The sequence below is a fragment of the Pagrus major genome, chromosome 21, assembly GCF_040436345.1.
Source record: "Pagrus major chromosome 21, Pma_NU_1.0".
In the NCBI taxonomy this organism is placed as follows: domain Eukaryota; kingdom Metazoa; phylum Chordata; class Actinopteri; order Spariformes; family Sparidae; genus Pagrus; species Pagrus major.
Window position 1 is genome coordinate 13,563,188 of NC_133235.1, and position 23,091 is coordinate 13,586,278.

General features: G+C 39.2%; 2 protein-coding genes across 2 annotated transcripts in view; both read left to right on the top strand.

Annotated features, from left to right (window-relative positions):
* Positions 1-8,023, top strand: part of pik3r2 (phosphoinositide-3-kinase, regulatory subunit 2 (beta)) — a 35,149-nt gene extending 27,126 nt beyond the window's left edge. The window contains exons 13-16 of the mRNA XM_073490859.1: positions 11-187; positions 305-376; positions 502-672; positions 790-8,023. Of these exons, the coding sequence (XP_073346960.1) occupies positions 11-187; positions 305-376; positions 502-672; positions 790-997 (628 nt within the window). The 3' untranslated portion in view covers positions 998-8,023. The remainder of the gene's footprint in view (positions 1-10; positions 188-304; positions 377-501; positions 673-789) is intronic.
* A 2,179-nt stretch (positions 8,024-10,202) lies between these two features.
* Positions 10,203-15,464, top strand: ifi30a (IFI30 lysosomal thiol reductase a). Its single transcript, XM_073491875.1, has 7 exons — positions 10,203-10,453; positions 11,372-11,560; positions 11,882-11,956; positions 12,246-12,332; positions 13,410-13,562; positions 14,753-14,821; positions 14,971-15,464. The coding sequence occupies exons 1-7, from the start codon at positions 10,325-10,327 to the stop codon at positions 15,034-15,036; spliced, it is 768 nt and encodes a 255-aa protein (XP_073347976.1). The 5' UTR covers positions 10,203-10,324; the 3' UTR covers positions 15,037-15,464.
* The last annotated feature ends 7,627 nt before the right edge of the window (positions 15,465-23,091 follow it).

The window sequence follows — 23,091 nt, forward strand, 5'->3', positions numbered from 1 at the left end:
GTCAATTCAGGATCCAGAGCAACTCGGAGCGTTTGAAGTCTCGTGTGAAGGAGATCCACGACAGCAAGCGTAAGCTGGAGCAGGACCTGAGGCAGCAGGTCACCGACAACAGAGAGATCGACAAGAAGATGAACAGCCTCAAGCCGGATCTCATGCAGCTCCGCAAAATCAGAGACCAGTACTTGATGTAAGGAGAACACATTTAGGATTTACGTTTTCTCTGTGCTCTGATTTCACTGTAGAGAATGTGTGTTATGTAAAAAGTAATCGTCAGCATTAAATCTGTGGTGTTCTGGCTTTACAGATGGCTGACACAGAAGGGGACGAGACAGAAGAAGATTAACGAATGGCTGGGCATAAAGAATGACGCTGATGAGTGAGTGTTTGAGACGAAGTACCAGCTCAGCAACTTGTGCTGTGATGACTGGGTGTTGTAGTATCTCCACCTGTAATTTAGAGAGTGTTTTGTTTCTGATCAAGTGTCTGCTGTTCTGTTTCCAGCTCCTACTCACTAGAGGAGGACGAGGGCTCGCCCCACCATGATGAGTGTACCTGGTATGTGGGTGACATCAAACGTACCCAGGCTGAAGAAATGCTGAGAGGCAAATGTGACGGGACCTTCCTCATCCGTGAGAGCCAATCACAGAAAGGCTCGTACGCCTGCTCTGTAGTGTAAGTTCTGTTTGTGCCTGTTTGGGAAGGTTCTTGTTATTTTTGTGCGATCACGTATTTCGTGATTTGAAGACTATGTCGAGCATCTTTAAAAATTACCTCTGTCCTTCTTTACAGTGTGGAGGGTGATACCAAGCACTGCGTCATCTACAAGACAGCCACAGGTTATGGATTCGCCGAGCCCTACAATCTGTACTCATCCCTCAAAGACCTGGTGCTCCACTACAAAAACGTCTCCTTGGTCCAACACAACGACCAGCTGAATGTAAACCTAGCATACCCAGTCCTGGCCCGCTCTCAGAACCAGAACCAGCACCCCAGATGAATCATCCACCAGCAGTGTCGGACGCCAACCATGGTGGGAAAACGAAAATTTCACTCATACTTATTCGGGAAAGAATGAACCTCTGAACAATGCTTCTTCTTGTTTAAGTGGCGGTAAAAAATAGACTCAAGAGCCACGATGTAAAATCCATAGGTTTTTTTGGCTGGAGACTGGTGCTAATTTCCTACACAGACCCCAGTCCAGCAAATAGCACTCCTTGCTAACAGCATAACTTCAAAATAAGCACACTATTACCAGTAATGAAGCACTGTACAGTTAGCCTGGCTGATGCGGTGAGTTTTACCTTAGCCAGCCATGACTCTACAGTGTCAGTTATGGAAAAAAAAGTGTGAAATTCACAAAGAAAATACCTTTGATACAGAGAAAAACTAAAAGAAGACAAAATAAGCACACAAAAAAACTGTTGTTTTTCATGATCATGGAAAAGAGGAGAGAAACCAGATGGAGGGATGATGGGAAAATTTACAGGAGGCGCTTTTGTTTTTGTTTTGCCTTGAACACGTGATAACTGTCCATAGACAAAGGCCTGAACCGTCATCTCCTAGACTGCCTGCGAACTCTCCATCGACAAAAGCCTGAGCTGTCATCCACCGCAAGGACTGGCTTGGCTGAACCAGGCTGCTCGCTTCACACCTAAAGGCGGCTGAGAAAAAAATTGGGAGGGTGTAGTCACTGGGGCTGAGAGGGGAGGGGAGGGGAGGGGAGGGGAGGATGTGGGAGGGATGGGGAGAGAAATTGCTAGGGGTTGATGCTTTTTAGCAGTTGATTGAATTTAAAGCTTGCTTAAGTGCCATAGTAATAGCTTTGAATGACCACAAGCCTGTGTCATGAGAACGAGGAGACACGTTGAAAGAAGGATGGAGAGAGCGAGCGGCTGTCGACATAGACGAAGCTACAGCTTTAAAAGATACACACATATAGGTATATTTTTTATGAGATGATCTTTATTTCCAGCTGCTTTGGCTTGTCGCTCTCTCTCTGTGGGCCTCCTTTTGAATCGACGAGGTACAACATACAGTAAAATGAAAACTGTATTACAGGATAGAAAACACATGGTACATATTTGGTGTATTGTGAATATAGAACAACTTCTTAATCACAATACGCCAGATGGAGAGGTACATTGATAAATGCAGTTCCACATTATTCAGGTTTCCCTCTAAATGGAAATAGTGGAAAGAATCCTGCATCAAACGTCTCTTTGTTTCACTTCTTCCTTCTTTTTTCATCCTCTTTAATACTGTAGCACCCGTAGCCATTGACTAATGGCATAACTGTTAGTGCTCCTCTTACGTGTCTTCTTTCTATACGCTTAAGACACTCGCAGAGCATTGATCTATGTGATTATTGTATCTTCGGTACTGTATTTGCCTCGTCTCTAGTTAGATTAGACTGTTTTAGCGGTACAATGTCTTTGCAGATGTTTATTGTTGTTTTTTTGATTCAGATTTACTCACGGTACTTCCTGCTTACCGCCCACAAGCTTGACTCACAGAGCTGTAGAACATTGATGTACAAAAAAAAAAAGAAAGAAAGAAAGCAGTAATATAACTCGTGTACAGTATATTTCAGACACACATGCAGTCATTGTATGTGACCTTATACCGTTTCATGGCTGTGTTTTCTTTATGTTTTCAGAATATTTGCTATGCTCTTAGATTCCGTTTAAGGATGCACAGTATCCAGCTAATGTGAGCCAAATGAAGGATGTCTTTTCATGTAGCAAGAAAGAAAAGAAAAAAAAGAACCAGTCCTTTTTGCCATAAAGCGTGGCCTCTGTGGTCTGAGAGATTATCTAGTACAGTATGCATGGAGTCCTTCATTTGGGTTGTTGTTTTTTGTTTTTTACTTGGCACCAGTTGTACTTTTTGCAGTGCATTTACAGTATGATGTGTGGTAGTACAGTACTATGCACAACACAGTCGTATGTGGATAATAATAAGTTTAAGATTTACATTTCTCCTATCAGTTCCCTCCCTCTGTTCTGTGCTGTGGCAGTGAATGTCTCCTTGTTTTTCCCTCGTGTTCATTCGGCATGAGGTAAAGATTGTACCATCTTTGTTCTATGTCACTTTAAAAGCACAGGTCAATTTTCTGGAGGCAGGGTTATTCAGTTATACTCGCGTGGTGGTCGATGAAAAAGAAGAGAGTCGTCACATGATGCCTCTTTTAAATTTGATTTACATAATTGATTTCTTTAGGATGAATGAATATGAATAATCTCTCAAAATTCTTACATATACAGGACTCAGATTGCCAAAAAGAAAAAGAGTATTTTTGTAGAGAGGCAGTCCAACATTATTGGCAGTTTGAAGTTTTAGAAAAAAAAGGTGCACTGCTTTTAAAGGTTGCACATTTTTGTTGAGAAGAGATAGAAATTGAAGTTTTATTCCAAATTGAGATACTCATGAGAGTCAATTATGAGTTCATATCAAATTTATGTTTAAATCTTCCAACAATGGTTTTGGTATTTCTGTTTATGAAATGTTGATTTACAAATTTCAGGTAGCAACATTTTATCCAAACAGACCGATCCCACTCTTATGTGAAACTTAACTCGACCTGAAAAGAAACCTAAAAATCGAGACATCAGTTTGATTTCAGTCAGGACGAATCAACTGTACTGTACTTTGCACAGTTCTTGGCAAGTAGAAAATCCCAAGAATTAAACTAGAGGTGACGGCGGTGCTTGTGATTAGAGGGCTATACAAACATGTGAGTGAGAACGATTAGAAGTGCCTTTAGTCATTGTGATGAGCTCGTCTTCTCCTCCTCGTCAATGGAGCGCTGCTCTACAAGACGGTGCCACCGCCACCATACGCTGTGCCCCATCGTTCACACATTTGCCATTTATCGAAGACTAAAAGGATATCTGGCAAATGAGCATAGTTGTGTGTGATTGTGTGTGTCTGTGTGTGTGTGTTAGAGCAAGTCTGAGCATGTTCTAGATAAAAGAGTGACAGATTTTAGTCGTGCCTCTTTGTTGTTACATCTATAGTTGTTACATATTCCTTCTTTCTATGGTGGGGGCTGTACAGTAGCTTGGTGCTTTCTCTCACTGTGCACCAAAGCTAGATTTCTTTGGTGTCTTTTTCTTTTTTTTATTTGTCTGGTATATTTTTGAATAAAACTCAGATAAGATAGAAATGTGAACCGTACACATCCCAGCCCAGTTGTTTGAAGCTCATTTGATAAGCTCTCAAGTTAATGCATGCAGCATTTCTTCAGTGTTTCGTATTAAGAGTCAGTTCCTTTGTCAACGGGCAATCTGGTTGAGTCATCCGCCACTGCTGACGCATCCTTTTATCATCCAGTTTGTTGGACCAACACTTTTGTGACTGCACTTTTTTCTGTTCCACACACTCGGAGTAGTGTGTCTAACGCCCAACAACCATTCAACTCACAGACAGTGGTGAAGCTCAGTTGTCAATAGTGTTTTTACTTGATAGTTTTAAGGTCTTTCCATACAGTATATCAGGAGTGATTGACGATTTTCTTTATGATATAGTATACAGTGTACAGTATATGCTTTTTGTTGTTTTTGCGGTCAACAACTGTCATGTAATTCTGATGCTTTTGACTGATTGTGTTCATGATAGAGTTAGTTTTAGTATGTGGTCTGATTAAACTCTGTATTACTTATCAAAACAACTTTAAGGAGAGCTGCTGGCTCATTATGCAATTTGTGTCCACACAACAAAACTGTCCAACTTAACAAGACGGATAACATTCATTTCCTAAAAGGTCGGTTCACCCAAATTACAGAAAGATATTTTCTTTTACTTATTTCCAGTGGTATCCATGCATGCAGCTATATTGCTGAAGAAATAGTCCCTAAGAGAAGTGTTCGCTGTGAGGTCTGTAGATTATCCAGAGTAACTGGATTTCAAATGTAATTTTTCAATTTATTAGCAGTACAAACAAAATTCTGTTGACCTCCATTGTACTCGTGAGGCGACAGAAATTTCAAATATGGATATATTTTAACCTGTGGCTTCCCAGGTTAAAGGCTCAGCACATTAAAGTGAAACTAAATGCATAGCTAGATACTACTAAGTGAAAGTGAAAACTTGCATCTGGGTTTTTGAGGGGGAATTTGGGTAAACCAGCCACACACAAAGGTGTCTTTGAAAATCATGTCAATGGAGCGAGTTAATCCCAAAAGCATTCTGCTTTCATTTAAGCAATTTGCTTAAAGAAAAATAGAAAAGTTGAACTGAATATCTTCCTGCATCACTTGTTAAGATGAACATTTTTGCGGTGTAGGTGAACACTTTCATCTGCCATAAATGCCATTTTAATCACAAATGATTAATAGCTAGAAGCAATGCAACTTCAGTAGCAATGAAACAGTGAGAAACGGGCAGAAGATGAAGATTTTATTGCGCTTTGACTTAGAGTCAAGACTTTAATCCCAGTTTTGGTATATGTACTCTGAAACTCAAAGCTTTCATCCTGCTCATTAGTTAGATATGCGTCTGTGTCAGAGCTTCTTGAAAAACATTTTTTCTATACGACGAATGATCATTCGAGGAATGAAATATTTTTTCATCGGCTTTGGTACACTGTAAATGATATTTGTTGAACTGGCCTCACACACAAAGCACATCTTTCGCTGACTACAAAGAAAGACATATATTTGGTGTCTGTTAAGGTTTGAAGAATGAGAGACATACTAGAGAATAATATTTTGAAATATATACTTAGATTTCTATATTTTTGGATGATGTAATTCTGATTTGGACTGTGCTTGAAACAAATCAGAAGGAGGCTTCGATGTGAACACGATGTTTAGACTTGCTCCACGGCTGCTTTTGTATCCGAGCAGTTATTGAAACGCAAGCATTTTATTTTGTTTGTTACTAATCAGCTGCAGTGAGCTTCATCATGATCAGCAACGAACTTTGTGGTCACAGTTGATCAACATAATCTATTACGCATGATTATCAGGTGCATTCAGAGGATGAAGCAAGCTTATGTACATGTGTTAATATTTACAGAGCTGAGTCTATATGTTAAATGCAGTCTTGGCTGCTTTGCATTTATTAAATATTAGAGAGGAGTCGTTTCTTTTTTTTGTTTTGATTGAACTTGAGAATCTGTTTTGTCATTTGGAAGATTCTGGGTTTTGTGAGTAGACTTGAGTGTTAAAGTTGCACCACAAAAGATACACTTAGGATGCTGCTGCAGAGATCCACCACTGACGCTGCATCTTACCGCTGCGTCGTCCTTTGGTTGATCTCTGCGGACGCTGAAGGGTTTTTTGTTAGTTTTTCTGGCCTGGACTTACACACAAACAGGCAGAAAAAAGGTAAAAAGGTACAAGATTCAACGGTTCATGATCACTCCTTTGTACACGGAACAATGATGGCATTAGAAAGTGTTCTTTTATGGTGTCTGAGTGTGTTTTTTTATTTTTTATTTTTTTTATTTGGCTTTTTAAAAAAGCTGATAGATTTGTCTGTCCAGTGTTGGTTATTTTTGTTTGTTTGTTTATATCTGTTAATGATAACCTTACAGAGCCTATAAAGAAAAAAATAAGCTAGCTTGAAATTTTTTCCTCCATACAGAAAAAAAAAAGAAATACAAATGTTTACAATATGTAATTAACCAAATAGTAAATATGCGTTTGAAAATCAATCTGTCTGTCCCTCAAAGTGGCTGTGATAGATTGATTTATATTTCATTATTTCCTGTCATTTTAAACTTGAAAATGTTATGACTGCTTGTTCTGTTTTCTCTGTTCCGGTTCGTTCCTTTTGTTTTTTTAAAACTTATAAGAACAGTGCTCCCTCACTTTCAAAATAATAACTCAACAGGATAGTTAAACAAGATGAATTGTTCCATACTACACAGGTATTCATCAGTCTTTGTCATTCTTTACCTGCTGACTACTTCACCTTACACTGAGCCTTGTATATGCAGGACTGAATCCTAACTTGAGACGCTGTCGCATCTTTTGCTGTTTATTTTATGTACAGTACGGTAGATTTCTGGTGTTTCTCAGTTCAAAGAATTTATGGAGGGTGATACCCACATGTTGTGAATAACAGTCAAAACACGCCACTTGGTGAACATGCTTGAGTACAGTTTTAGTACATAAACAAAGTTGGAAATTCAGGAATAACTATCAAGAGGCATCCTGTTCTTGATTTTGCACTACAGAGCAAATTATACTCAAATGGAAAGCTGAATCAGTTGGTTGACTAATTTTTAAGACCAAAATGTATCCACTAGTCTCAGCTTGTGTGTGATTTCCATTTCAATATGATGACATTAACAGCTGCACTTTCATTTCCCTTTATTCTGCCTGTATCCGATCTCCTCACATCATTACTTCTCAGTGAAAGGTTGCCATTTGTGTGATTATTCTGATGGAAATGTTGTAGTATTTTTCACTGGTGTACAGTAGTTCATATTCAAGACCCAACTCTGCACGTTGGAGACCAGACTGGCAGCGATCCATTTGGCAACGACCAGGACAATATTACAGAGCAGCAACAATTTAAAACATGTATTTTTACACTAATAACAAGGCCATGTCCTGTTTCCGTAGCTCTACCATGTTGCCCAACAAGTTGCCTCATGTATCGCTGCCTCAGCAGCAGCAACAGGTTCTTAATGCATAGCAAACAATGATGTGGTTTTCTCTTTCTTTCAAAAACGATGAATGGAAATGCATGGGGCAGTCAGATAAAGCTACTCTACACCAAAGTGCAATTGAACTCAGAGGGAGCACTGTTGTTTCAGCCAGTAGAGGCCTATTGGTTGAGATGTGCCCAACCCCCTATGCACGAAAAAGACGGTTACTCTTCTCTTCTCTTGTGTTATCCTCCCTCCGTTGGTCTGTCTTGATTCAGATACGACATTTCTTTCTTTCTCTCTTGTGTACAGCTTGCTTCAGAGTTGTGTTTGTCTTCAGACAGGTACTCTTTCATCTGTACGGTTCTTTCTTTAGGCTGATGCAATGATTTTAAAAAGACAATAAAAGATATATGAAATGAACTTTACGGTGCTCTGGTATTTGTTTTGATGTGTTTTTCTTCTTTGTTTTATGATTATGAGCATTATATCATCACCTCGTCACACTTTCACATACTCATATTTTCATGTCCTAGTTATGCTCTGGGTGACTGTGCTGGGATTAAACATGATGGCATCCCTCATCTGTAGCACTCACTGTAATAAGGCAATGGTTCCCAACTTTTTCTACAGGGCTCCCCTTATGTGGATAACAATATTTTCAATAATATTTACGATTATTTCTTGCCTGCAAAGTCCTATAGAATTTCTTTTGAACCGTTTATGTAATTAACACAGAACTGCAACTTCAGTGTGACATCTTACTGACAAAAAATGAGGAACAAGTCACTTTATAGTGGAAGCAGTAAAAATGCAGCATGCATCTGCCCTAAATTTTTACTACCAGCATTCTTTGCTTTCAACAGATTTTCTCGCAACTGCTCATCTGTTGTTGCTGCTTTTGCAGTTATAACTGATAACTCTGGGCCTCCAAGGGGTCCCGCTGTTATTGACACTTTTTCGTTCCTTGTTTTCTTTTCTCATTCTTCTTGTCCATATTAACCACCCTATTATATCATATAGGACGTTTGATTCTGTTGTTTGTTTAAGTAACTTCAATTGCACAGCAATGAGTCCGTCACTGTTCCTTTTTGTATAATAAGTAAAGTCTTAAAATAAAAAGAAAGGCAGTGAAGAAGAGGACTGCCAGCAAGGAAGCCTAAACAAGGTTTGCTGTATTTATGTAGTGGCAACAATGATTTTATTTTATTAAGTCATCTTTGCAAATGTTTGATGAGGATACAGGCCTCAATGCATGTCAGTGAGAAACACTAAATGCAAATATAACAAGGCACCAACTCACTTCCCTTTACCTGTGAACAGTCTCCACACTGACCTTTTGGTTTGGTACTAAACAAGAAAGCTTCATAGTGAGGTCTGTGGTGTAATCAGAGGAACCAGGACTTTTCTAGAAAGATAATTCTGTTGACGTGAGCTGAAAAATATAATTGCTCAATGTTGTGAGAACCACAATGAAAAACACTTCCACTGATTCAGCGTGTGTGGACATAGATCTTACTGTTACCCAAACTATCCGATTGTCTAGATGCCAAGAGAGAAGTGAGAAAACATGTTTGAGATTGAGAGGTGACACTTTCTTATTCAGTAAAACCCACATTTTTGACACACTGGGCAGAGGCACACATATATGAAGGCAGCAGAGATGATTTACTTTACTGTGTAGTAAAATACATCCATATGGTTAATGGCTGCTTTAATTTTAAATGTAACACATGAAAAAAGACAGGAAGCAGAGTGAGTCAGGCAGAGGAGTACTGTTTCCTATCCGTCTTTACTGTCTCTGTCCTGGTCTCATCATGTGAGAGTCACTAGGTAAAACCTCCCTTAAGGTTCAAGGGTTTGTCATGTTTTGCTGCAGTGTGTATTTTTTAAGACTCTTCTTGAGCAACACCTATGGACTGAGGAACTGAGCTATTACATGACATGACATGATGCGTTCAAATTGTGCCAAGAAGACGAGCAAACCAAACAAGCAGAACAACAACCTAGATCAACTGATCACAAGACTGAAACTCATCGTATTAATGTTTTCATTTTCCTCATTTGCTCATTTTGCTTTTTAACAATTCCTAGAAAGGACCACACCTGGTCAAGACCTATATAAAGTAGATGACATGAGAGTTGTGGTTTAGGTAGAATTCACCAAACTTAATTTAACATCCTCTATATTTACAGAATATACTTTGCCCCGTGCATTAGGGAGTAATTACAGCAACATAACCTAGTTTTCAAAGCTTTTACGATAACATGAATAACTCATACATAATGTTTTACTCAGTTCTTCAATTTCCACTGCATCCTAACATTTGTGAAACTGTTTTATGTATCGTTTGTAGACCACTTTTCTTCTGAAAGACATAAAACATTCAGTTGAACGATATCTAAATCAACTAAAGTATGTTCAGGAAGTGAATATCTGCATGATGCCCACACACGTCTCATGACATTTGACTCATTTCTGTGGAAACATATGTCCCCTGACCACCACAGGCGAGGTCTCGCCGTGTGGACGCCGTCTAGTAACAAGTGACGCGGTCTTCATCATTTGATGGAGAGCCAATCAAAAAATAGGTCGCCTTCACGAGGAAGTATGGTGGAGTATTTAAAGTATCACTTTAGCGTAGTTTAAACAGTAGGTGTCCGTGGTGTTGCTAGCGACACACTGTCTTCTCTGTTGTCCAACTAAAACCCGAGCGGCTGAAGATGAAGGGTCCTTTGCTGCTAGTTTTGACTGTTTTGTTAAACACTCAGTTCGGCGGTTGCGTCCTCTCTTCATGCACCTATCCTCCGTCCAAGTGGTGCTCATCTCTGGACTCGGCTATCCAGTGCGGGGTAAGATTATCGATGTACTAACAGTGGGTTATTTTGTATATTATCTATTATGACGACGGAAAATTGTGTTCTTGAACGGCTAACGTCTGTTAAAATCACAGCTAGTTCCGGTCAACAGTTTAATCACCGAAAGTGCAGGAAACTATAGCAACAGAGTTCAGCCTGACGCTGTGTCACCAGTTAGCTTAATGTACTAGCTAGCTAACTGTTTTCCTGCTGTAGCTGACTAAAGTTTTCATCACGAATGGCGCTGTTTTAAAAAAAAAAAGCACTTCGAAGTGCCCATACACGAAATATATACTCAAAAATAATGGAGTCGGCGGATGAGACGTTATTGTTCTGACATGTCGCGTTGTGTCCTCGTCCGGTATTTCTGTGTGACGTCATAACTGTGTCCTCAAAGTTAGCCGAGTTTCACAAGGAGCAGATAGCCGAGTGATGTCGTGTTTACACTGTAAGTTCCCCCTCATTGTTCCGCAGCAGACTACCTGGTCGAGTCTGGAGCAGTTGAGCAAAGGAGGAAGTTAAACTTAAAAAATGTTAATTTCCTTCTCCAGCCACACTCTCTGGCTCACACTCCAGTGAACAGAGAGATATGTTAAATACATGCAAATCCTCCTGTTTCATAAGTGTCGGAAACACATCAGGTTTCATTCAGTCAGAAACAAGGCATACTAAATTGTGTTGTTTGCTGAGATTTTTTTTTGTGCTGATGAAAAAAATGATATGGTAGGGCAATGCCACCAAACTCTCATTTAAAATTTGGGACGTGTAAACATTGTTACCACTGACCCTGAGCTCTCCTTGATGCCTCCAAATGGAAAATAGCCTGACCTTGCAGACTGCAAACACTTAAAAAGGAAAAACCGAGAGTGATCACATTAAAGTTAACCTCCCCATTGTCTCCCCCTTGTGCAGGTTTTGAAGCAGTGCCTTGAATCTAACTTCACCAGGTCTCATGAGGCATCAGATAAGGTCGAGGTGGGGCTCTACTATGAGAGTCTGTGTCCCGGCTGCAGAAATTTTCTCGTTTTCTCACTCTTCCCGACCTGGTTAATGCTGGGTGACATCATGTCTGTCACTTTGGTGCCCTATGGGAATGCACAGGTGAGCAGTAAGTCAAGTACACTTTGGGTATAGACTGGAATTGGGCTTTCTCTATAAATTATGGACTGGTTAATGGTGTCTTTAAAGGATATGTGATGATTTTTTTTTGTCTTACTATATAAAAGAGACAGGAGAAGGAAAGTCAAGCGAAAAGAAGCCATATTAAAACCATATGTGGTCATAAAATAATCAAATAAACATGATTGTCCTAAAGTGGATTTCCATTCAACAAAGGGACAATCATGTGATGCACTGTATATCATAAAATGGCTGTGAAATAACGTTTTCTCTTTTTTGTTCTTTGACTTTGCTCCAACCCAGGAAAAAACTGTCGCAGGGAAGTATGTTTACGAGTGTCAGCATGGAGAACCGGAATGTCTGGGCAACCTGATTGAGGTAAAGTTACAACCCAAACACACAAGGAGAGAAAACGGCTGAATAATAATGTAACTTTGATTTGGAACCATGTAATTTGTGTTGTGCAATACATACTATTCATCTTCCAGAGTAGGCAGGCAGTGTGGATTCTTGTTAATCTGTGGCTTGTAAAACATTAATTGCTCAAAGGAACACGAAGTCTTCAAAATACATACTTTTTTTTGTATTCTCAGTTGTAAATGGGGTCAGTTTTGTCTTTTTAATAGTGTCAAAATGTTTAATGAATTCGTTGTTCTGTTCCTCTCAGTCTTGTCTACTGAACATGACTGACTTGGCTTTCCCGATCATCTTCTGTATGGAATCCTCCACTGATGTCATCAACAATGGCCAGAGCGTAAGGAACTGTGTGTGTGTGTGTGTGTGTGTGTGTGTGTGTGTGTGTGTGTGTGTGTGTGTGTGTGTGTGTGAGTCAGTACCCTAGTAATGAGTAGCAACGATTTTCACGGTACGATAACGTTCTCAGAGAATATAATTGTGACACAGCAGAATGACTATAGTAAACATTAAATATCACACTCTTTTTTTTCCCCTCAAATCAGGCCTGTAAAAAATAATAGTATACATTTTTTCTAGAAAGGTTGGTAGGCCTGGGTGCCCAAGGAGGTCACGTAGAGCGGGCAACCCACATACAGAGGCCCTGTCCTCGCTGCAGCGGCCCAGGGTTTGAGTCCAACCTGCGGCCCTTTGCTGCATGTCATCCCCCCTCTCTCATCTCTAAGCTGTCTTATCAAAATAAAGCCATAAAACAGCTAAAAAAATACTTGGTTCCCGTGGTTGAGGGTCGGAGAAGTGACTTGTCACTCAAATGAGTATAACTGGTCCACCTTAAAGGTCAGTACATCTTAAGTGTGCCTGGGTCAGAAGCGTTGATAACTCCCTGGCTAGGCCCCTACTGTTTAAGTTTCAGTAGGTGCAAGCCAAACACGACCTGGCTTGGGCCTTGAGTAGTTGTGGCATTTATTCACCGACAAACAGACTAAACTGTACACACACTGTGGTGCTGTTGCACTGATATACTGCAAACTTCCTACTCATTGTTGCACATATGTCTCTTGTTTCCACACTGAGTTTTTCGTGACAGGAGTTTGCTACTTGTATAACACTTCTTAGTTTAAGAAGTGTTATACAAGTAGCAAACTTACTTATGGCGTTTACTCACCATCAGAGAGGAGAGGGAGTGAGAAAACAGCAGCTAACTGTGAATTGATACTGCAGAAAATTATTAGAGATTATTTAAACTGTTGTAGAATATATATGTATGTATGTATGTATGTATGTATGTATGTATGTATGTAGAATCAACATGTATTGATAAATCTATATATTACACTATTAACACTATTACCCATATTATTTATTATTTCACTACTGAGGTTAATGTGTGTTTATTTACCTCCATTGTTGTTTGTAGTGCACAAAACTCTACCAACCGGACTTGAGCTGGGACACCGTCATGAAATGTGTGAAGGGGGATCAGGGAAACCAGCTGATGCATCAGAATGCCTTGATGACCCAAGCCCTGAATCCTCCACACGAGTATGTGCCCTGGGTGACCATTAATGGGGTAAGGCTTCCAGTGTTCTTTGTAGCAAAACCTACAGCCTCTCTGGCTTTCTGTGGAAAAACACAACTTGAAAACTACTGTGTCTGCAATGCCCCCATTCTGCCACTGTCGCTGATGCTCGCTTCTTAAACAAGCGATGTTACATGTTCAGCGATGAGATGATCTTGATTGATTGTTTTGACATTCGATCTGCCCCAGAGCTTTTATCTGTAAGTGACAGAGAGCTGTGACTGATGCGTGTGTGAAGCTACAGCCTGATGCAACTCCAAAGCACAGCACAACAGAAGCCACTGTCTCTCTGCCAAGTAACCTGAGACCAGTGGCATGAAAACAACTTGAAACTGGAGTTAGCTCTGAAGCAACCCCGTTAGAAACAAGAGAGAAAAAAACACATCATGTTTTCATCAAGCTTAAGGCACAGGAGAAGAGCTGAGTACTGTGTGGGGAACCTTATTTTTAACTTGCTTTATCAGATAAGGTCTGGACATAAAATAAAAGCAATTTTAAAACAAATGTATCAGTGTTCAATCTAAAATCAGATTTCTATTTGAGTTTTTTTTTTTACTCCTGTATGTACAATGTATGAGTGTACGTGGCCAAATAACACTTATGTCACTATAGTATAATGCATTGAGATAGACTGAATATCTTTACAAGTTTGAATGGAGGTCTTGTCTCTAGTTTCTTCTCTGGTATCCATGAATATATTCCCACATTTGCGTACAAGCCAGTATGAAGGGGATTATCATGTTGGACTGTGGGAAAATCACAAGCAGCAGTCTTGGCAACGTGGGGTGCCTCTGATAAGTGGCTTCATATTTCTTGACCATTACACCACTGTCCAGAAAAATCTGCTTATCCAATGATATTTTCCATATCAAGACTGTATCTGCTACAAAACTCTGCTATGAAATCATACTTTGGCTCTGAACAAGTAGAATGACAGATGGCTCATCAGATCATTATACTTTTTTTTTATCGCAGCATGCATTCTTTGTCCCTAGTGAAACCCTCGTGTCAGTTACTAACAACTTGACCTCTCTTAAACTGTATCTGATGTTATTTTTTAATCTTTATATGTCGTAAAGTGAGTGATTATCATATTTCTGTTAAAGCTGACACACATATAGCAAACTCACATTTATGTTCTGTAGGTGACGCGTGAGATACTAAATTTTATACATTTGCAGGAGCACACAGACGACCTGCAGGAAAAGGCCATGAACTCTCTCGTCAGTCTGGTCTGCAGCCTGTACAAGGTAGAGTTAATGTCAATCAAATCTGAGTCATTCGTCACGTGTTCTCCTCTTCTGTCTCTTAATGTAATTTTACTGTATGTGTTATGAAAGCACAAGCAGTCACTGAGACTTGACCTTTAACCTCTAACAAGCTCTACATTTTTGTCTAGGGCACCAAGCCTGCAGCCTGTGGTGGGAGCAAGAGACACTTCAAAAGTTACTGCCACAATGAGTGAAGGAGCAGCACTGCACATGCCTGTATGCTTGCTCTGTTCCAGGTGTGGCCACTAAACAAGGAACACTGAAGAATGTCATCAGATATATTTTTTTATATGATTTTACACTCTGTTTCTAAAAAGGGAAAAAAAAAACACTGACTTGGTTTATAGATACACCACGCTTGTCATGTAGAAGTGTACAGTGTTATACAGACACATCATCCTCAATGTACCATGCATACTTATATCCATACTAATGCTGACACAATATCACATTTTCACTACATGATTATCTTGGCCAAAAAAATTCAAGATAGCGATTTAATTGCGATATCTACAGAAAATGTAAAAAAAAGAATCTTGTCAATCAATTTCATCTTTAACATTTTTTTTACTGTGTGTTTTGTCTCTTTTATTTTGGCAAATAAATTGCACTCAAAATACAAGTATATGGAAGTGGAGAGAGTCTGTATAACTGTACAGAAGCGAACAAAAAAGAACAATTACAGTACACTTCATGAAAAGTGACAAGGCAACCACATGAACTGATTAATAAAAAATCCACAACAACTAACATCAGAATCAGAATCAGAAACAGATTTATTGCCAAGAGGGATTTTACACCGACGAGGATTTTTTCTTGGTGAATAAGGTGCATGCATTGAAGACAATAAACAATAAACAAACAAACAGTGACTATAATATATACAATATAAACACACACAGGCAAAAAGTGTGGGATGGCTGGATTACTTAATTCGCTGGACACAATATTATCCAGTATTTCATTTTTAATATCACCAATATAAGAACATCCCGACACCCCTTACCTGTACATACAAACCCAATCACAGTTATACATGCCTGCCAGCCTATACATGTATGTTCTCATGCATACATATAAATACATTTACAAATATATACACATACACTATATATACATGTATATTAACATATATGTAAATAGACATTTAAATCTAATACACACAATGTGTCGTTATTGAAATGTTATTACTGAAACCATTAATGTTTTTTGTAGCATTTGACTCCTTGATAGTGCTCTGGTACGTCCAGTGTCCTTTACATAGTCTGATCAAAGACAGTGTTGTCTGTGTCCTTCAGATGGCGCCATTTCTCATAAGCTCATCTTTGGTCCCATGCGATCAGATGTAATGCAGGAGAAAAACAAACGGCAAGCTAGACGTATATGGAGGCTAGACGAGGAACTGTTAATAATGTACTACTGTTTTAAAATGGTCATGTTTATGTTGTTAAGCAGATTCCTAAACCCTTCCAGAATCTTCCATCATCCAGAGAAATGGTTTACAAAGTTGATCTAATGTTCAATAACACCTTATTCAGAGTGTGCTAGATGATAAATAATACAGAAAGCACATGTTGATAAGCAAACCAGAGATTATAACTAAAGGCACTGAAAACAAAAGAGTGATTTCATTAGTCACAGTTGATGTAATACTACAATCCCTTTTTTCTTTTTCAAATATGTTGTATTTCCTGCATAAACATACAAAATACACATATTGCACTAAACACTCAAAGCACTCAAAAAAGTCACACTTCAACAGAACACATCACATATAGGTACTTTTAATGCATTGGAAGTAAGGACGCTCTGATGTCGCACTAGAATCACATCTTGGTGGTTGAAAAGAAATGAACCGACACTTTTTTATTACATAGCCTGTCAGAGGTAAAAAGACAATAAACAGTGGCTCATTGCAAGGCCCTAGCAAACACTTAACCATCCATGAATTTCATGAATGCGCTCTAGATCTTTTCAAAAATGCTGTATTTACCCTTTAGTATATATTTAAGCTTCTCCATAGCCGGACATTGCAACAATCCATCCGCCAAACTTTGCAATTTTATGTTTTGCTTCCACTCCGCAAAATATAACCTTCTTATATGTATTGCTAAGTTTATAGTTAACTGGGAAACATCTGAAAATACACAGTTTAGGTCAGGGGCTAGAGTTGTTATTATCTCCTTTTAATACTCAATAATAATAATATCAAGTTGCCCTTATGTATATCACATTTAATACACAATATTTACTTACTTAAAGGTGCACTATGTTTTGTGGAACAAATCTTAAACAGAAGAGAAATTAATTAATTAATTAATATTAAAATTCTGAGTTTGAATTCTTCTCCAAAACTACATAGTCCCCCTTTAAAGTTATTTTTTGTTTTTTTTAAACCTGCATTAAGGTGACAGGGTCATTAAAGGTCACTACTACTCCTGAGGATCACACTGAATGTTCATCATGGACTCAAATCAAATCCTTTTCAAACAGAAAAAGGAAAAAAAGAGGTTACATTACATGGACAGCTTAAAGCAGCTTGATTAAAGCCAGAGTCTTGCCTAACCAGAAGGTTGGAATGCATGAGGTCCACTGATTCCACAGTCCGATAGACACACATGAATAATGGCCTGTCATGCAGGCAGCGCCACCAGCTAACATCTGAAAGCTCCGTATCTGCTTTAATTTCTGCTCCATTAGCTAATTCTTTTCATTTTCTAAAATATTTTAAGTGTACTGTAGGTTACAGTCTAGAAAGGCCACAGCGAAAGGTTAAGGTGCAAGCTAAAAGAGTTGGCTGTCTATCGCCAGATAACGACGGTTGAGGGTTCATGAAGAGGCGGGGAAACAGTTGCACTTTACTGAGTCCAAGGAAGTTTTGGTCCCACAGACGTCTTCATATCTGATCTTAAATGTGGTATCTGTATCCTCCTCTTTGGTATTTCCGTCCCAGCTGTCTTGTGTCTATGATTCAGTAGCTGGAAATATGAGGCGAAATAACTCATCAAAATTTTTCAACTTCACTGAGGTAAGGGTAATTAATGAACCTTTAAGAAATTCTGAACAGAAAAATGACATTAGATTAAGTGAAGGTAGTTGATTCAGTCTGTGGCATCGGGCTCATGTGTGTTACTTATTTTCTGTTCTTTTCAGAACAAAAAAATGTTAACCGGTGAGCTAAAACAGCAAAAACAAGATGGCAGGTTACTCATGTGATTGATCTCTTGTGTATTTGGATTATATAATAACACTTGTGTTGTTCTATGCTTATTTTAAATAGCAAAACAGATGTTGAAAAGATTAATCGAGCAATGTATATTAAATAATCCCTGTCAAATAGCAAGTTCAGGTTAATGGGAGTAATTTGTCTGTTATGTTTATTAGATTAAACAGATGAGGCCCAGTCGACATCCATTTTAAATATACATACATAATTTATCTGTAATGTAGTTTCTTCGTCATTGAGATGAGAAATCAATTAATGCCAAAGAAGGAAAAAAAATGTATGAGTGAAATGAATCAACACAGCTCTGGTCAGAAATAGTCAACAATCGAAGCAGAGAGTGCATTGATAATAGTTTATAGAAAGGTGGGACTGCCAAACAGATGGAGAGATAAGGTCACAGGATGCAGCAGAGAACAAGGACTCTTATCTGTTTCTCCTCAACGCTGACGCTCAAAGAGAGATGCCCTAAGAGCTGAATCCCAAACACTGTCTCGCTGTGAGAACCGTCTATTGTGTCCAAGGTGGTGGTGTGCAGGTCTCAGGACCTGAAAATCAGATAAACCTTCTAAAAATAATGCCAGAGTAGGCTTTTTTTTGCGTGGCCTGTCATCTTTTCAGCATCAGCACAAAGGTGGCTCTGTCTGAAAATTACCTTTAGATCTTAGTGAATGTTTCTTTCTTTCCATTCTCTCTTCAAGAAGTTCAGCAAAAGTCAAGCTTGACTTTTTCTACTTAACTGATGTCTGAATCTTTTCAGACATCAGTAAATGTATGTAATAAAGTCATAAAAAACTTGAAGCTTACTTTTTTTTGCAATTTAATTCAGTGATGAACTTAAAGGGTAACTCCACAAATTTTACACATTATAGTGTGCTTACAGGTCTAGGGGAGTACTACTGCATATATGAAAAAAGTAGTATAAAACTTTTGTGGCTCCAGAGGAAGCTGTATGTAATCTGATGAATTACCTCCAGTGATGTCACTCACTGACTATGTTGCATTGTGGGTAATTTAGGCAGGAATTTAATAAAAAAGTGGATATCTCTGGTTCTGCTGTATTGATTTTCATTATTTGTTTTAAAACAGTCCAAAAGTGTTACAAGAGTGCAAGCCCAGAGCTTTAAAAACCTGGTGCCTGCATTACCCAAAATGCAATTTGTCAGATTACACGCAGCTTCCTCTGGAGCCACAAAAGGCTTCATACTATTTTATTTCACATATGCAGTAGTACTCCTCAAGACCTGTAAACACACTCTAATGTGTGAATTTGGTGGAGTTACCCTTTTAAGTATCTCAACTGAAAGAAATATCACTCTCAGCTTGTGTTGTATCATACATTGTGTTGACACAGGATATAGCCAAATAAAGGATGGAGGACACAGTGGAGTTTCTAGTCCTAGAAATGTTGAATTTGATGGGTACAAGCAAAACCATTAAAGTCTAATGACCAAGAAAAGTTCCATTCTATTCTACAAAAGAAGTGAATTATTAGTTGATATCTATGGAGCCTCTAGATTACACACATCTTCATGCCATTACAGTTTTATTCTATAATTTGACAGAAATAACTGCTGTCTTATCTCAGTTTCATCACATTCTGCTCTTTGTGTCTCCTGGCCATCCAGAGACAGTGGGACTGTTCAGAGCAGGCCCCCTGCATCGAGCTCCTCGAGGACCCCGATATCAGATGTGCTGTGAAGAGGCTCTTCTCAGGCACCCTGCAGCTGCCCAGGCTGTCCTGCAGACCCTCCGGCCCCTCAGCCCGCGGCATTAAGCACTCCAGGAGCCTGGGGAGTCTGACCAGCTACATCTCCAAGGCCTTGTGAGTCGATAATGCTGTATGTTGTTGTCAGTGTTTATAGTAAAACGTAATTTTATTCTTCATTATTCTTTCCAAAAATCGACATAATGTAACCTAACAACACCTTAAAAAGTGTTGGTATACATAGCTTTCAGATACATGTTGAGTTTTCTCTACATTTTTATTTTTATTCTGTTTATTTTCCTCATACTGTGTGAAAATTCATTAGCGACGCCAAGCTGTTCACATTATAAACCACATTTTCAAATTTGAAACATCCAACTCTGCTCAGCAGGCTCACACATTTTCTCTCTTTTTGTCCTAGTTCCCAAACAGTTGAGCCCATTTTCCAGATTAATGATTAAAGTTATACATGGTAAATCAATAACCAACACTTGTGACTGCAGCATGTTGTGGTCTTGTAAAGTCAACCCAAATTTAGGATAGCTTAGCAGCACCATCCTCCATCCCCCTTTCCTGTAAAGTTTTGACTATTCAGCATATGTTGATAGTGTTTTTTGTTGCCTAAATGCTCACTTTAGATTTTCAAAATGTTGATTTCCTTCTTGAGCATATGATCCAACAAAGTGCCCTGCTTACGGCGCTGAAGAATTATCTCCACAAATGATCAGACAAACAAGCCTCTTGTGATTGTTTCCACAACGTCCAAGCTGCTGCTGCAAACGCATCTGTAGCATTTTTGCCTGTCCAAACTTAATGTGTGTGTGATTGTTCCCTTTTTTCACATGTCAAAAGAATGCCGTCAGACCTGTCTGATTACGTAGGTAGTTGTAGTGCATGTCAGAGACGATCAGATATGGCTGCACTTCGAACAAAGACACAATTGTCTCACTGATGTTTTCTCTTTTTTAGCAAACAAACCTTCAGCATTGTAACACACGTGTGCTCAGTTACATTTGGCTAAAACTAGTCACAGCATGAGACCTTGAATGCCGGAGAACATTTTCAGAAGTTTAGGATTTTGTTGACTCAAATAGATGAACACGAGTTGAACTTTTCTTTGGGAGCAACTCAAGACAAATATACACAAATGAGCATTTGCCCGACACAACACAGAATTATTTTAATCACGTGATGAGAGAGAAATTCAGAATTTACCAAGAAGACATTCAAATTGATAGAAATAAATAGTGTCTTTTAACGGATGTCAGTGATGACGGATGTTGCGTGCAGATATATCACATTTACAGTAATGTGCCGTGGTCAAAACTCTACAGACAAGACGCTGGAAAATAGGTTCATATGTTGTGATGATTAGGCTACATTTATTCCATTAGTGTTTATATATAAAGAAGCACAGCTGTGTGACACCTATGATGTAGATGGACCAAAAAGCCTCTCATTGTGCCCCCCTCTGTGTGAAGAGGGCCATGTGCTCGCCTGTTTACAAGTCGGTAGTGCAATTTTGATGCAGCGCCAGAAAAAATGTTTATTTAAAGATACAAGGTGTTCGTATTTTTTTAAATGCCACATGTTAGGAAATAGAGCTGAATTAGTTTATTATGATGTCACGAGTATGATGTAATTGTATGTCTATCAAAGTTGAAGTTAAGCTCGTAATAAGTCACGAGATACAGAAGTCTTGTTCTCAGTGGAAGCTTGTTTAAAAGGCTAAATCCCATTTCTGATTTTTACCCCCACCCCACGTTTTCGAGTGCCCTCTTGCCCTTCAGAACAGGGTTACAAGAGGGAGAGGTTCAAATCTCCCCCGATGAAATGGGACAAACTTTCAAGACCCTCATAAGTCATCAGTTGTCGTTGATGCCGTTTAATGTAAACAGACAGTACAGGACATTTCCGATGGCTACACTGACTGACTCGATGAGAATGAGTGTCGGCTCTGCGATGTCTTACCCCCTCCCTCGGGACAGCTTATAACATTTCCACAGCTTTCGGCAGGATGCAGGTTCTTGACCTCCTTGATGAGGTTCCCATCCGTGATTTCCAAGACAGGCACCAAAGAATAACCCTCTGACCCATAACTCCTCGACCACAAGAAAGTGTACACAGTTTTATCTGAGGAGGAGATGGTGCAGGAGCAGCAGACAATGGAAGACTGCGGAACAGGACTTTCATTTTGTCGAAAGTTGGTTGCAGGTGATACAAGACCAGTTTATTATCCTTGAAAGGTGTCATGAAGCAAAGGGAGATCACCCGTGGCTTTAACACCACCTGAAACTACAACAATGCAAGTGTTGGGCACATTCTGCCCACACTAGTTGGGAACTCCACGCTCAGTCATGAGAGAAGTGTTCTCATGGAGTCTTGATGTGATTTCACCGAAGCCGTTAAAGGACCACTTTGGAAAACTTGTAAACAGACTCTAGGCTGTCAGTAGTACCCATACAGGGGGTAGCTTTGCAATAAAGAGCACAGTAAGACTTAATTACACAGTTGTTTTCATGGTCACCCAGTGGACGGAGCAGACTATGAAGTTGCTGTCTTGACAACTCGATTTGTGCTTTGTAACGTGCTTATAAATGGTGATGAACTTGATGAACTCAATCAAACCCCTGTTTCATGTCTTGTGAGAATGCCACCACAGGAATGCACACCATGTTCTCTCAAAGTCAAACTGGGAACGAGACAGCCCTCACCAGTGCCTCTGTCGGCCACATGACTGGAATGATGATGCGCTTCAGGGCCAGGATTAGTTTTGGTTAAAAATGCCAACTGAGCCTGATTTCACTGCTTCATGTGCAGGTGTAGTAAATACACTGCTCATAATCAGTGGGCCGCATAACCAGGAGGTAAGGCCAGGAGATTTTTGGTGTATGCGCCAGGCGAAATAGTCTCATTGGACTGAATGGCCATCTTTGGGTTCACTGTCTGTTCTGTTTAAAATCAATGCACAATATGTTCATCGGCTAGTTTCTAACATTGTCCGTTTAAAAAAGAGAAAAAAAACACAAATGGCCTCTCTGAAGTGAGCGTTTGGTTCATTCTAGTCTACTGTAGAAACATGGTGATGCAACATGCCACATTCAGAAGACCCAAACCCTCTGTAGATATAAATAATAATTTTAAGTCGACGGAAACACAACCATTCTTAGTTTGAGGTGATTATACACTTATGAGAACATTACTTTTGGTATTGTACATTTAAATACCGCAATGTCTTTGATTCGCCTGACAAGTAGATTTTGGACACCTTCAAGATCAATCATGATCTAAAATTGTCAGATGATGGATCATGTAAAA

Bases quoted from the DNA above. Each gene is read 5' to 3' on its own strand.
- ifi30a (XM_073491875.1), top strand. From the start codon at position 10,325: ATGAAGGGTCCTTTGCTGCTAGTTTTGACTGTTTTGTTAAACACTCAG. The intron at 10,454-11,371 runs GTAAGATTATCG...CCCCTTGTGCAG, and splicing joins ACTCGGCTATCCAGTGCGGG to GTTTTGAAGCAGTGCCTTGA. The intron at 11,561-11,881 runs GTGAGCAGTAAG...GCTCCAACCCAG, and splicing joins TGCCCTATGGGAATGCACAG to GAAAAAACTGTCGCAGGGAA.